The sequence below is a fragment of the Bos mutus genome, chromosome 10 (assembly GCF_027580195.1).
Source record: "Bos mutus isolate GX-2022 chromosome 10, NWIPB_WYAK_1.1, whole genome shotgun sequence".
NCBI classification, from domain to species: domain Eukaryota; kingdom Metazoa; phylum Chordata; class Mammalia; order Artiodactyla; family Bovidae; genus Bos; species Bos mutus.
The window spans coordinates 6,160,204-6,176,488 of NC_091626.1; the positions used below are offsets into that span (position 1 = coordinate 6,160,204).

General features: G+C 39.2%; 2 protein-coding genes across 2 annotated transcripts in view; both read right to left on the minus strand.

Moving 5' to 3' along the window:
- The window catches only part of ANKRD31 (ankyrin repeat domain 31), a 134,388-nt gene that overhangs the window by 69,203 nt on the left and 48,900 nt on the right, over positions 1–16,285 (minus strand). Inside the window, 3 exon segments of the mRNA XM_070378491.1 lie at positions 44–188; positions 8,136–8,278; positions 11,526–11,681. Coding sequence (XP_070234592.1) covers positions 44–188; positions 8,136–8,278; positions 11,526–11,681 — 444 coding nt within the window.
- LOC102270649 (cytochrome c oxidase subunit 7C, mitochondrial) lies at positions 6,469–6,923 on the minus strand. The gene has a single exon (XM_005890093.3). The coding sequence runs from the start codon at positions 6,921–6,923 to the stop codon at positions 6,573–6,575; it is 351 nt and encodes a 116-aa protein (XP_005890155.2). The 3' UTR covers positions 6,469–6,572.

A 16,285-nucleotide genomic window follows, 5' to 3' on the forward strand; every position in this document is an offset into this window, starting at 1 on the left:
TGCTGACATGATGAACAGATGTAATAGAGCAGTTTAAGTTTACCTGATGCAAGACGGTTTCGATGTTTAGGAACAAATCTCTCAAGGAGACGCATCATACGTGAGTCTTTGGCTTCATCTAAAGCACACTTTCCATTATCATTTCTAAATAAAGGATCTGCTCCATTCAAAAGAAGTAACTCTGCCACCTAGAGGAAGATTGTTTTATGTGAGGAGCCCAGACATTATTATTATAAATGTATGCTAGCATACAACTGTAAGCAACATCAAATATTTCTTTCCAAATATTTGGAATTTACCAACCATACAGAGTTTGGGTTTACCTGTAACATCGTTGCCCAACAACAAAAATCAATGTAACCACTACTGAATCATAATTTGTTGATGTACATATGACTTCTCTTACCAGGAAAAGAGACAGGAAGCAAGGAAGAGGGAAGAAAGCAGGGAGGGTGGGTGGCAGAATGTCTATGGTTTGGCTGATGATGAAATGGAGCTAGCATATATACTGGGAACTTGAATTACATTCTGGGAACCTGAATTACATTAACAGGTTCCAGGAGATAGTATGTCTTCTACACATACCTTTGCTGCTGCTCCTCCTCCTCAGCGTCAGAGAGAAACCAGGAAACTGTTACTACTCCTCAAGTAGCCTCCTTTATGAAGCACTCCCTGACCTCCTCACCCACTGATGCCCTAGAGAAAAATGACCTCTTCCTTCTTTTATGTACATATTTTATGTCCAATATATGCTATATTATATTATACTCACCTCTTATACCTCTCGCTTATATTTCAAGTTTTTTAGGGTGGGACTCTGTTTTTCTTTTAAAATTAATATTTTTGGGTAGAAAATAAATATGGTTCAGAATACAGAAGGCTCAGAGAAACAGACAATAAAAACTAAGTTTCCCTTCTCTACCCTTGTACATCAGTCATCTAATTATTTCTTCTAAGTTAGCTCTAGTTACAGTTTCCCCTGAATTTTCCCAGTGTCTAGTCCAACAGATATATATGTGTATATCATAAATGTGTATATATGTTGTTTCTTACACAAGTGGGCCTATAATACGTACATTTTTCTGTGCTTTAGCTTCTTTCCTGCCTACCCTACCCTGCATCAGACTCTGAAAACTGTTTCAAATCAGATAGATTGAACTTCCTCATTCTTTCTAGCAGCTGAGTAATAATTTACTTTTTAATATACCTATATGAATGTATTAATGCTTCAATTTAGAAGACTCTTGAGAGTCCCTTGGACAGCAAGGATCTCAAACCAGTAAATCCTAAAGGAAATCAATCCTCAATATTCATTGGAAGGACTGATGCTGAAGCTGAAGCTCCAAAGCTTTGGCCACCTGATACGAAGAGCTGACTCACTGGAAAAGATCCTGATGCTGGGAAAGACTGAATGCAGGAGGAAAAGTGGATGACAGAGGATGAGATGGTTGGATGGCATCACTGACTCTCAATGGACATGAGTTTGAGCAAAGTCTGAGAGATGGTGGAGGACAGGGGAGCCTGGCATGCTACAGTTCATGGTGTCAAAGAGAGTCAGACATGACTGAGCAACTCAAAAACAACAACCCTACTAATGGATATTTAAGTTGCTTCCAAGTTTTCACAACAGATATATGTCTTAATCATCTTTATATTCCCAGTGTCTATTTCAGTATCTGGAAAAGACTGTATGTTTAATAAATGCTGTTTAATAAAAGAATGAATGTTGGTCTAGGAGGATGTGTGGAACAAGCTTTAAAGAACATTATACTAAAAGAAGCCTAGATTTCCATGTAAATGTCTAGAATGAGAGATAGGTCAGAATTTCTATAAATTTTAAGCATATAAAAATTATATATATATATACTTATATCTATATATATTTAATATGTATTTCCTTTTACATATATGTATTTCCTTTTACAAAAAAGCATTCTACAAGAGAAAAGTGCCCCATCACACACAGGGATAATATAAGCCAAATCCTTTAAAAATTAAGATTCAGAAACTTGATGATTCTGCTTTTCAAACGACTTTGTTATGGGAGTTTAAAGCTAGGTAAGAGGATTGAAAGTAATAGTAGGTATAATTAAATCTATAATTCATATGCCTAGATCTGCACATACTGTTCAGCAATACAAATGGAAAGCATATTGCTTTCTTTCAGGAAAAGTAATTCCATAAGTTTGTTTATCTCTGGAGGTTTTATGTCAAATAATAAAGCATGCAGTATGAGAGTATCTGAGGGTCAAGGAACATGAAAAGGAAGACAGGAGGAAGGGAAGAGAGCCTCACTTCTCTGGAGATCCGGATGGTTGCCCTAAGCGAGGGAATACATTACTTTGGCAGTCTCTGTTTTATCCACTGCCTAGTGGATACTCTCTATCCATGTACTCTATGGACACCAACTATCCACATTTACCAATTTCCTCTATAGCCTGCTATCAGGACTTCTGAAGCCTACTTATATTACACACTCTTTAACTTAAAAAACTCTCTCTCTTCTCATCAAATGGCAGTAAATAAGTTATTTCCATGGAGTTTTTAACCCTGTATTTTAAACCTGCATTTGATTCTATATTAGTTACCTGTTGCTACCTGACAAGTTACCCCAAAACTCAGTAGCTTAATAATAAATATTTATAATCTCATGGTTCTGTGGGTCAGGAATTTGGGAGTGGTGGAGGTGGTTAGTTCTGCCTTGGGGCCTCTCAGGAGGTTGTAGTCAAGAGGCTGGCTGGAGATACAATCATCTAGAAGCTTGACAGCACCTGGAGGATCTGTTTCTAAGATGGCTCACTCATGTGGCTCTGGGCAGGAAAAGGCTCAGCGCGCTGCCAGAGCACCTCGCCATGGAGCTGCCTGAGTGGCTACTTGATATGACATCTGGCTTCCTTCAGCTGTTGAACGAGTGGCTGACAGAACAAGGAAGACGCCACGATAGCTTTCAACCGGGTCTCAGAAGTCATATGATGTGTTACTTCTGCCACATCCTATTTGTTAGAAGCAATTCACTGAAACTGCAGCCCACACTCCTGAGGAGAAGACTCAGGTTCCACCTTTCAGACAGAAGAGTGTTAAAGAACTTGTGGCTATTTTAAGGCCACCACATATTCTTAACTGGAACAAGCAGAGCCATTTCAGTAAGTGGCTGGCCTCACAATCTCCACTTATTTAATTCATCAAACAGTAGACCCCTGAAGGAAATACTTCTACTGAGAGCTTGCCTGTGGCTTTTCACCTTCAACAATATTATTGAATCTAGTGCTTCTCCTTCTAAAATCAGCTGACTTCTGTATTGCTGAACCACTCTGACTCCATCTTGTCAGCTCTACTTTAGTCCTTCCCCTCTCCTTTCTGCATGACTGCACTTTAGCCTACTCATAAGGAATGTGCTCAAGCCAGATAAATTCACTAACAACTTTGCCTTCATCAGATGTGGAAGCTGAAAGAACGCCTTTTGCTGATGCAGATGGTTAATGGTCATGAGACCCAGGAGGAGGAAAACTCTCCATTCCAGTCAGTGCGGATGTGCTTCTCACTTGGTGGTCAGATTCTAATTTTAGCTCTGGCCCCTTGAAATCCCCCTGGACTCCTTTCTGTGGTGTAGAGCACAACTGTGCATGCCTCTGGATTGCTCTCTGCCCAATCTTGCCAGTATATAAGTTATCCACAATAAACTTCATGATTGCACTGTATGGAACTGCTTTGTTAATAAAGCTCTGTTTTACAGACTCAAAGTTCCTCTAAGTTTGGAGGATATTATTTCATATCTCTTCCTTCCAATAAATCCCTTGTGTAAGAAGCCAATAAGACAGAGAATAAAATTCTTTCAAGTACTTGAAAAGCCAGTATTTTGACTATACATTCCTAATGGGGTATAAACAAAACAAAAAGCTTCATTAGTAGTTCCATTGTTATTACTATTGTTAATAACAGAAATATCACTAATAGTAATATTGTAAATAAAATGTACAATAAAGAAATAAGTTAATATATTAAGAAACAAATGCTTAGCATAAAAGAAAAAGAGATACAAGTAAAAAATAAAGTTATTATTAATCTATAATATTAAGTTTGAAATGGAAATACCAGTAAGAACTCATGATTTTTCTTTCTAAAAGTATGATTTCATGGAAAATGCCTAAAAACAATAACATCCAATAGCAATGAGCACACCTCGCACCCAAACTATGGTCTCTAAATAGATTTTCCATTAAAACAGCCATTTACAGAAAATACGGGAAGAAACCATAAAAATCAGTCAAATCCAGAATTTCGGAAACCCCAACCAACAAATTACCCAGGCTCCAGAAGAGACAAAACACAGGAAGAAATGTTTTAGATTAAAACATACTTGAGACATAAAAAACACATGTAGTACATAGACCCTGACAGATCCTCATTCAAACAAAACTTTTAATAAAAACCACTTTTAGATAATTTGGGAAAATTTGAATATGGACTGGGTAGTATTAAATGGTATTAACAAATAAGTTTTATTAGGTAAGATGATTTAAAAAATGTGGGTGTGAGAAAAAAGTCCTTATCTGTTAGAGATGCAGGTACAAGTATTTATCGGTAAAATGGTACGATGTCTGGAATTCAAAAAAAATACTCCCAACAATGACAAAACACTATCCATGGTCCTGCCTACTATGTGGTATGACTTTCTATAGTACAATAGAATAAACAATCAAACATTATAAGATAGCTCACTCCAGACACAAATGGAATGGATAACCAACATGTCTGGGGATATCTTTTTAATATCTGTGAATCCTAATAACACAGTCAATGAACCTCTAATTCAACATCTCAAATACATATCACAAGCATGCTCCATCAAATAAAAGCTTGCTGCTGCTGTTGCTGCTAAGTCACGTCAGCGTGTCCGACTCTGTGAGACCCCATACACAGCAGCCCACCTGGGATTCCTCTGTCCCTGGGATTCTCCAGGCAAGAAAACTGAAGAAAAGCTTGCTAAAACTGCGATACCTTATATCAACTTGTCATGCCATTTCCTTCACAAATTAAGCCTAATAAAGGAGGATCAAGGTCAGTCTGACATGATGTGTTCTTAGCGATGTCTGCTTATGCTCAAAGATCATTATGCCTGCCTAAATGTCTCCCGCTGTATGTTTAATAATTTATCCCAGATTTTTCTAAGTAACCACAGTAAGCTGATCATCTTAAATTCACAAATTCTACTTTTTCCACACACTTAAAAGAATGTATTTAAGTGTTGTTGCTGTTGTTGTTTAGTTAGTAAGTCATGTCCAATTCTTCGCAACCTCATGGACTGCAGCATGCCAGGCTCCTCTATCCTCCACTATCTTCTGAAGTTTGCTCAGATTCATGTCCACTGAGTTGGTGATGCAATCTAACCATCTCATCTTCTGCTGCCCCCTTCCTTTGCCTTCACTCCTTCCCAGCATCAGGGTTTTTTCCGATGGGCTGGCTCTTCGAATCAGGTGCCAAAGTATTGGAGCTTCAGCATCAGTCCTTCCAATGAATAATCAGGTTGATTTCCTTTAGGATTGACTGGTTTGATCTCCTTGCAGTCCAAGGGACTCTCAAGAGCCTTCTCCAGCATCACAATTCAAAAGCATCAATTCTTTGATGCTCAGCCTTTTTTATGGTACTTGACTACTGGAAAAACCATAGCTTTGACTCTACGGACCTTTGTCGGCAAAGGGATCTTTCTGCTTTTTAATATGCTATGTAGGTTTGTCATAGCTTTCCTTCCAAGGAACAAGCATTTAACTTCATGGCTGTAGTCACAGTCCACAGTGATTTTGGAGCCCAAGAAAAAAAAATCTGTCACGGATTCTACTTTTCCCCCCATCTATTTGCCATGAACTGATGGGACTGGATGCCATGATCTTAGTTTTTTAAATGTTGAGTTTTAAGCCAGCTTTTTCACTCTCCTCTTTCACCCTCATTAAGAGGCTCTTTAGTTCCTCTTCCTTTTCTGCCATTAGAGTGGTATCATCTGCTTATCCGAAGTTGTTGACATTTCTCCCAGCAATCGTGACTCTAGCTTGTGATTTATCCAGCTCAGTATTTCACATGATGTACTCTGCATAGAAGTTGAATAAACAGGGTGACAATATACAGCCTTGATGTATTCCTTTCCCAATTTTGAACCAGTCAGTTGTTCCATGTCTGGTTTTAACTGTTGCTTCTTGACCTGCATACAGTTTTCTCAGTAGACGGTAAGGTGTTCTGGTATTTCCATCTCTTTAAGAATTTTCCAGTTTGTTGTGATCCACACAGTCAAAGGCTTCAGTGTAGTCAATGAAGCAGATGTTTTTCTGGAATTCCCTTGCTTTCCCCATGACCTAACGACTGTTGACAATTTGATCTCTCGTTCCTCTGTCTCTTTGAAAACACAGCTTATACACTCAGAAGTTCTCAGTTCACATACTATTGAAGCCTAGCTTGTAGGATTTTTTTTTTTTATGCTATAAGTTTATTTACGAACATATCTAGGATGCTGAATTCAAGGGATTGATCCTTTTAAGAGACTGCACCTCTTAATATGCTCCTCTTCCTATCTGTCTCATGGATTACTTTTTAAGCAGTTGGTGTCTTACTATAAAGAAAGGTGCAGCAAATCCAGACCCAAAGAACAAAGTCATCATAGCTAGTAATCTCCACTTGTTTTCCACTGAAAATGGTATATTCTTCCCTGGACCCTCCTCATAGTGGCTCCAACGAACCACTGAGGTTGTGAACCTCCGGATGCTCTGTCCCAACACAGCACTGTTGGACGCTCTACAAAAGATCCAGAGACCGGAGGCGGAAGAAATGGCGGCTGCAAACCTACCGCTCCTTGCCTCACGACCTTGCTCCTCCAACTGCCTCTTGTAGGATTTTGAGTATAACCTTCCTAGCACATGAAATGAGCTCAACTGCATCTCTTCTAAGAGATTCTTGCCTACAGCCTTCCCCAGCTCTACCTGTGGCAGGTATTTCTTCTGGAGAAACACAGAACAGATCTTCCTTAGCCCTCTTCCCTACTCTAGAGGTTTTAAACCCAGAAGCAACTTCCACCACTTTAAGTAAACAATAAACTATTTTCAGGAAATGCCTCAGCCCGATGCAGTCCCTGGACCAGAAAAAAATGCCTAGGAAGCTCAGAGTACATATGATAAAGCATTTGTGCCAGTCTTAATTAACAGTTCCATAATTGTGGGCTTCCCAGGTAGCACTAGTGGTAAAGAACACAGCTGTGAATGCAGGGGACGTAAGAGACCTGGGTTCGATCCCTGGGTCGGGAATATCCCTAGAGGAGGGCATGGCAACCCACTCCAGTTTTCTTGCCTAGAGAATCCTATGGGCAGAGGAGCCTGGTGGACTACAGTCCATAGGGTTGCAGAGTCAGACATGACTGAAGCGACTTAGCATTCACGTACCATTACTCTAGTTACTATTAACCAACATATATGGAATTATATTATAACCATTGGTACCTCTGTGCTGGTGTGTACTGGTTGGTCATTAAACCTGAGAGGTTCTCATGTCTTAGTCTGATTTTGAAAGTAACAATAGACTACAAAAAGCTGTGAGCCTGCTGCGACCCTATCATTGCATAACATACTAAGAAGGAAATGTTCTTCTAGAGCCTGTAAGGGTGTCCCTGGTGACTCAAGCACTAAACAATCTGCCTGCAGTGAAGGAGACCCGGGTTTGATCCCTGGGTGGGGAAGATCCTCTGGAGGAGGAAATGGCAACCCACTCCAGTGCTCTTGCCTGGAGAATCCCATGAACAAAGGAGCCTGACGGGTTACAGTCCACCGGGTCGAAAAGAGTTGGACTCGACTGAAGTGACTCAGCATGTGCACACAGAGCCTATAAAGTACTATACAAAAAGAGTCCTAAGGAAGTTGAAAAAATACTATGTACAACCAAAATACACATCATGTAGTTATTAAAAGTAACATGTAAAACTGGATCTGCCATATTAGGCACAACCAATCCATCACAGTAATATTTTATTATAAATTCTGAGTACTGATTAGCAGAATGAACTGAAACTGAATCCCTATCTGTTTTTCTATTGTTTTCCCAGAGGTTTTTAATAGTTGCAGAGTGTAGTGTTTTCTCTGCAAACGAAAGAATTACAGTACCTGATAATGTCCATTAATCACAGCATCATGTAGGGGAGTGATCTGGTACATTCCTCTGATATTCACATCTGCTCCACCTTTTAACAGTGCACTTACTGTCTGATAAAACCCTCCTAAACTAGCTTCATGAAGTGCTGTCCAACCTATGACACAAAAAAGTAATGGTGTTTGTTATATTTGGCATCTTAATAATGTCTGTGCTTGCCCTTAAAATAAGAACTCTAAGTTGTTGCTTTAAAAATATTTTGGCTATATGAAACAAGATAATCTCACCATGAAGCAATCTGTATTATTTGCAGATTCAATTCAAATTTTTATTAAAACTCCTACCCTTAACACTGTTGGTATTAATATGGAAAAATATGAAAACAGTAAAAAATTTGAAAACACTCCTGCCCCCCTCAAATAAAAAGGCTGTAAGGAGGGGGGTCATTATTAGCTCATAGAGAATGCTGGTTGCAGGTTACTTTTCTGCAGAGAAAAGGGAAAAAAGCCTTATTCGTAGCTCAAGGTACTTTCGTTAAAGTAACCCAGCCAGCAGGACCTCACAGAAGTCAGTTTAAAAGTTGACTCTTGAACTTTGCAGGTCTATCTTATATACAGATTTCTTTCCAACAGTAAATACTACGCTATCACATAATCTGAGGTCATTGAAGGAGAAACCATGAATAGGGAGAGCTAACTATAATTTATACTCAGATTTTTTACCACAATGAGAGTCAGGACCCTAACTCCCACACTATTCAAGGGTCAACTGTATAATTTTTTCTCCCAATTTGCAAAAAGTTAGTTACAGTAATTCAACTAACATACTACAAAGTGCTCCAAGAATACCAGTCATCCAGATAAATCTTTCTGTTAGTCAGACACAATGATATAAGTCAAAGATATCTATTAAACTCCAAAATAACAAATCTTTTATTATCTCCCCAAACTGCAAGTTGGGAGATCCTCAAGCAAACTTTTTTTCTTTTTAAAAATGTAACTATCTTGGAGGAAATTTCCTCAAAGCTTTCTGAGAGGACAGATTTCCTATAAAGACAATACAATTGAACACATTTGTTTAAAAAAATTCCATGTCATAATGATATTAGTTGTATGATCTAATGCAGCAACTGTTAACACCCACAGAGATATGCAGTGCACCTTCTTCTGTATTACAGTCCTCAACAATTTTGCTCCTCATTTTTAATGTTTTTATGTGTCTCTTGCCTTGTTGTTGGCTTAAACTTCTTGCTATTATCAATATCCTGGCCTGAGTCAATCTTTTCAGTTCTAATGTGTCATAAGCTTAGGAATCTGTGTAAAATAATCCTCAATTCATTGATCTGACAGGGTTTTAGCAAAGAAGCTTTATTAGATCTATTTTGGGTATTCAGAGTTTATTTTCAGGCTATTTCATGGTTGTCACCATTGGTTTTGATAGGTAAAGAATTATTGAAGTAGGTTTTCTTTTTTAAATCAAAGACAAAAATATCACAAAATGTAAATGAGGACTTATGAAATGCAAATGTTACCTATGAAAAGATAATTGGGTATACTACATTTTATGTGCACTTAAGTCTTTATCGGATTGTATCAAAAAATAAATATATTTTAACCTTTCTAGTAGATACTGTGTATTTTTTTGTTTCCACAGTATTTGGTGCAGAGGAGGCATATGGTAAAAGCTCACTACATTGAACCAATATGTTATAAGGAGGCCATACATCTCTTGTCAGTAGTTCTTGAACTTTAATGAGAATATAAATCACCTAGGGAGGGACTTCCCTGGTGGTGCAGTGGCTAAGACGCTGCACTCCCAGCACAGGGGTCCTGGGTTTGAGCCTGGTCAGGGAACTGGATCCCGCACATTGCAACCAAAGACGCTGTGTGTGCAACCAAAGATCCCTCAGGCCGCAATGAAGATTAAAGACCCCACGGGCCACGACAAAGACCCTGTGCAGCCAATAAATGAGTGGATACTGAAAAAACCATCTAGGGAAGCTAGAGCTCTAGATTTAGCCTAAAGATTTTGACTGTGATTTTCAGTGATTTTGTGTGTGTGCTTCAGTAAAGGTTAAATTTTAAACAAATATTGTAGGTGACTGATAGGAAAATGGCTTATGGACAACCTTTTGCAAACCCTGCTCTCTGCAATTCTGTGAGACATGGTAGTCAGAAGTAGTAAGGTCAGAGTAAGATGCCAACTGAGAAGAAAAAGTAGAAAACAGGGGAGTTCAAAAGTCTGGAAAATATGGACAGGTAAGGAATTCATGAAAGTCACAGAAGTACATGGGGCAGTGAGGAGAAGGTGTATACTGCCAAGCAAAAGACAAGTAGGGAATAGCAACCAAGGATGCTAATAATGGCACAGGAAAGAAAAAAAAAAAAAGGTTAATGAACAGAAACCTGTAAAGATTGATGTTTGGGAAATCCATAAATTCCAGTTGGAGGCACGCAGAACTACTCCTGAACCTAAGAAGCACACAGAGACTTAACAGAAAGAACCATGTGTTTCTCAAAATCAAAGAAGCAAGTGCTCTGGCTAGCAAGTAAGGATCCATGGTTTAGGGTTACAAGACCATGATAGATGAACTGGTTACGAGACTTAGAATAACAGTCTTTAAAGCTCTGATTGATTATAGTACAAACCCAGGTCCTGCTAAAGTAAGTTCTGGGGGAACACTTGTATCACCTGCTTATCTGTGGATTGTGCCGCCGATCTCTGTGTATCAAAAGACTTTATGCACTGTTTCATACGCCAAGAAAGTCTAGAAACCACAGTAAAAGCAAGGACACACAAAAGGTGCTGGCCCAGTGCTGCTCAGTGCTTTAAGTATGTAAGCGCCACTGAGGAATCATTCCTCTCCAAGAAAATATGCCAGGTTCTCCCCACAGGAAGACTACCAGAGATCCAACCTGGCAGAAAGATTGTTCTTTCTGAGCTTCCTGCTCCACCCTCTCCAACTCATCTAGTCTGTTCTCTTCATTTCCCTGGCAACTGTTTTGCTGTCCCTCTACCATTAATTTTCCCAGAAGCTCAATGTATCACCAGCTTCTTTCAGCTCTGAACCTCATTCCTCTTCCATTAAAAGCTGAGTCTTACAGTAACAATGCTCACACAAAGTCAGCAAGCTGGCCCCAGGAGCCCCATCCCTCTGTGGCAGCTGCTGCACGTGGCCCACCAGGTGGGCCCAGGCAGGCACAACCTTTGAAGGGGAAATGCCTCTCCCCTTAAAGATACCACTTCCTGGAGAGGATGGTAAAGCATCACCTAAGAAGAAAAATTACTTGGAAGCTTTCTGTTTCAGGCTTGCCTTAAGCCTACTTTGCCATAATTTCATAGCAGTAATTCAGCTGAAAGAAAAAACACTCTAAAGATAACTGTAGGTGTTAACCACAACCTACCGGCATAACTTGGCTGATTAACATTTCCACCTTTTTCGATATAATGATGAACAAGACCAATATCATTGTGCACAGCAGCTTTATACAGTAAGTTCTCTCCAAAAATGTTTCTCCGGTTAATGTTAGCAAGAGTTACTTTATTCATCTTCATTTTTTCTGAAATAAAGGCATAAACAAAAGAAAACCAAAAATATGAGTAATTCTTATTTGAAAATCAAGAGGAACATCAGTAACAGAATGATTTCAGTTAACATTCTAGAAGAGAGATATATCATATTATGAAGGAGCATTTCATTCATTAACCCAACTATAACGGTATCTACATGCAAAAAGGTGAAAGAGGCAAATGTCATTAGTTTGAAATATTTGAGTAAACTATAGATCATGCAAGCATTTATGTAGATTGAAACTCTAGGAAAGCTGCATATGTAAGAAGACGAATAGATTAGTTTCTTAGAAGTTCTAATGAAAGGGACTATTTAGATGTTATTACACCTAACAAAATGTTACAATACCAAAATGTCTTATAAAACCATGAAGAGAAAATCTCAGAACTGTATCAGAAAGATACAAAAATTACCTCCAGGAAAACCAGAAAAAAGAATGCTACTAAATTTTCTTTCTTTGCTAAAAATAATTGTCATGAAATTAAATAAAGGACTATGATCTTGAGCTGTATAGTAGTTTTGACTTCCTAAGCCGGGAAATACACAATTAAAATAGTTCTCCAGGTTCTGCATCAGTTCAGTTTAGTTCAGTCGCTCAGTCGTGTCCGACTCTTTGCGACACCAAGTATCATTTCTCCACTGTGCCTCCTAAAATACTGAAACTCTTCATTTAGATAACCCAAATCCTGTCCACTTTTACCAATAATACTCATTTGGTTTTCCCAAATTTCAGAAAAGCTTTGATGATAGCTTTTCTAGTTTTCATGTAAATACCCTGCTCCATCCTAAAAAGTAACTGAGTACTGCAGCAGATTTTCTCAATGGATCACAATTCAACTGCTTTGTTTTTATGTGATTCTCTCCATTCAGTCCCACTGTAAACTAAAACCAACCAACTGCTGAACACTTGAGCCTACCTTCCCCTACCCCAGACTACAAACCATTCTGCTCCCACCAGATAAACTATATATAAAGACCAATAGTCTGTAATCCATATCTGTCTTTGCCAGTTGTACTTTCTATTATAAATATGCAATTTATTAAAAACAAATTAAGAATATAAAAATTTTCAATGAAAACTAAGTTGTGAAAGACATTCACTTCCAATCAGGACTAAATGACTGCTACGACTTACCGTCCTGTTGTAAACAACTAGAAAACTAAATAAAATATACGTGGTGGGGGGGAACCCTTTATCCAGAAATTAGAAAAACGGGTAGTTCAGATCTATGACTCCCTGAGTGAAGGCAAACAATGCAGTGAGACCTAAGGTCACTCCAGCTTCCCGTCTGGGGTTTTCCGAGGATAACACCAGCATATGAGGTGCTCCTGCTGGGCAGAGGAGACAGATCAGCGTCTAGGGAGGCCGGGGTAAAAAAATTTACAGGGCAGGGCACCAGAGATGAGGTTGTAGAGAAAAGGCACCAGAAATCTAGAAAAAGGGCTCTTTGAGTCATTATCTGAATACTAAACCATTCATGGGTAAATAGTCATGAGACTGGGCAAGAAATACCCAGGAACTATAAATTATTAATAACAACCATCAGAGATCATACAGGCTGGGGAACATTTACATTCCTGCTCATCTGGGGAGAGAGACTTTGTTGAACAACTGGGGCATTTAGAGACACCTTTAGTGGGTCATATCTTAGGGGCAGAGCTAAACTAGTCCTAGAGTAAGGCCTACACTAGACCTACCTAACCAGAATTTTCTAAATGTATTGAAAGGACCAAGCTGAACTTGTTGGCCAAAACAAAAATAAACACTCTTAAAATACAGAGAATAACACTTAATAATATTCTGCTGCATACAGATTTTCAATTGTTCTCAATGTAAAGGCCTGTGCCTTTGTCAAAACCCAGGGTTTGCTTCTGAACTCCCTTCTCTTCCACTCATCTACTAATATTTCCCTATATTGATGACAGTACCATGCTGTTTTGATCACCACAGCCATAAAATAATAATAATTCTTGAAATAAGGTAGTGTTAGCTCTCAAAACTTTGTTATCAGAGTTGTCTATTTAGATCCTTTGCATTCCATATGAATTTTAGAACCAGCTTTAGAATTTCTACCAAAAAAAAAAAAAAATCCTACAGGGATTTTGATTAAGATTGTGTAGATTCCATAAATATATCTCAGCAGAAAGAAATCTTAATCATATCGAGTCTTCTGACTCAATGAACAAGATATGTTTCCATTTCTCTCCATCAAATTTTGTTCTCTATGTGTAACATCTTCTAGGTTTCAGCATACCTGTCTTTTACATCATTTGTTAAATTTTATCTGTATTTCACATTTTTTTGAAATTTCAGCATAAATTTCACTTCCTAATTGTTTGGCTTTCAAATTTAACTAATTGTTTGTTGCTAGAATACAGAAGTGTAATTAATATTAGTATATTGATCTTTTATGTTGCAACTTTGCTAAACTCATAGTTGCTTTTATTGTAGTTTCCATCAGATTTTCTACAGACGATCATGTGACTTGTGACTAAAGACGGTTTTCTTTCAATGATCAAAAGAAGTAGTGAGAACAGACTTTCCTATCTTATTTCTGATCTTGGGGGGAAAGCACTAAGTCTTTCACCATTAAGTATGAGAGCTGTGTATCTTCTTGTAGATGCCCTTTATCAGGTTGATCCAGTTCCCCACTATTATAAATTTGCTGAGTTTTTAATCAGTAATGGATATTCAGCTCAGTTCAGTCGCTCAGTCGTGTCCAACTCTTTGCAAACCCATGAAGCACAGCACTCCAGGCCTCTCTGTCCATCACCAACTCCCGGAGTTCACTCAGACTCACGTCCATCAAGTCAGTGATGCCATCCAGCCATCTCATCCTCTGTCGTCCCCTTCTCCTCCTGCCCCCAGTCCCTCCCAGCATCAGAGTCTTTTCCAATGAGTCAACTCTTTGCATGAGGTGGCCAAAGTACTGGAGTTTCAGCTTTAGCATCATTCCTTCCAAAGAAACCCCAGGGCTGATCTCCTTTAGAATGGACTGGTTGGATCTCCTTGCAGTTCAAGGGACTCTCAAGAGTCTTCTCCAACACCACAGTTCAAAAGCATCAATTCTTCGGCGCTCAGCCTTCTTATCAGGTGTTACCAAAATCTTTCTCTGCATCATCTACTGAGGTGATCATACGGTTCTTCTCTTTTAGCTTATTAATGTAACAAATTACAGTGTTTCAATTTCAAATGTAAAGTCAACCCAACATTCCTGTGATAAATCTCACTTGGTTACAATGCACATATGCACATATGTTGCATATGATTTGCTAAAATTGTTTAGATTTTTGCATCTCTGCTTATGAAGGATACTGAACTGCAGTTTTATGTTCTTATAATGTCTTTGATTTTTGTTATCAGTTTAATGGTGACCTCATAGGATGAGCTGGAAACAGTTCCTCATTGTCAGGTTTTTGGAAGAGTTTGTGAAGAACTCTGTCCTGGCTTCCCTGGTGGCTCAGAGGGTAAAGCATCTGCCTGCAATGCAGGAGACCCGGGTTTGAACCCTGGGTCGGGAAGACCCCCTGGAGAAGAAAATGGCAACCCACTCCAGTATTCTTGCCTAGAGAATCCCATGGATGGAGGAGCCTGGTAGGCTACAGTCTATGGGGTCACAAAGAGTCAGACACGACTGAGCAATTTTACTTCACTCACTTTGTGAAGAACTGGTATTATTTCTTCCTTAGCTGTTTAGCAGAATTCACTATTAAAGGTATAATGGACTGAAGTATATTCTCACAAAATTCATGTGTTGAAGCCCTAATATAATAGGTTTGCATCCTTATAAAAAAGGAAGAAACACTAAAGCTCTCTGCACACACAAAAAAGTCACTGCAGGAAGGCACTGTCTGAAAGCCAGGAAGAGAGGTCTCAGCAGAAACAGAATTTTGTAGCACCTTGCTGCTGCTAAGTCACTTCAGTCGTGTCCAACTCTGTGCGACCCCAGAGACGGCCTCCTACGAGGCTCATCTGTCCCTGGGATTCTCCAGGCAAGAACACTGGAGTGGGTTGCCATTTCCTTCTCCAGTGCATGAAAGTGAAAAGTGAAGTCGCTCAGTCATGTCCGACTCTTAGCAACCTCATGGACTGCAGCCTACCAGGCTCCTCCGTCCATGGGATTTTCCAGGCAAGAGTACCTTAATTGTGGACTATCATGGCATCTGGTCCCATCACTTCATGGGAAATAGATGGGGAAACAGTGGAAACAGTGTCAGACTTTATTTGGGGGGGCTCCAAAATCACTGCAGATGGTGACTGCAGCCATGAAATTAAAAGACGCTTACTCCTTGGAAGAAAAGTTATGACCAACCTAGACAGCATATTGAAAAGCAGAGACATTACTTTGCCTACAAAGGTTCGTCTAGTCAAGGCTATGGTTTTTCCCAGTGGTCATGTATGGATGTGAGAGTTGGACTGTGAAGAAAGCTGAGCGCTGAAGAATTGATGCTTTTGAACTGTGGTGTTGGAGAAGACTCTGGAGAGTCCCTTGGACTGCAGGGAGATCCAACCAGTCCATTCTGAAGGAGATCAGCCCTGGGATTTCTTTGGAGGGAATGATGCTAAAGCTGAAACTCCAGTACTTTGGCCAC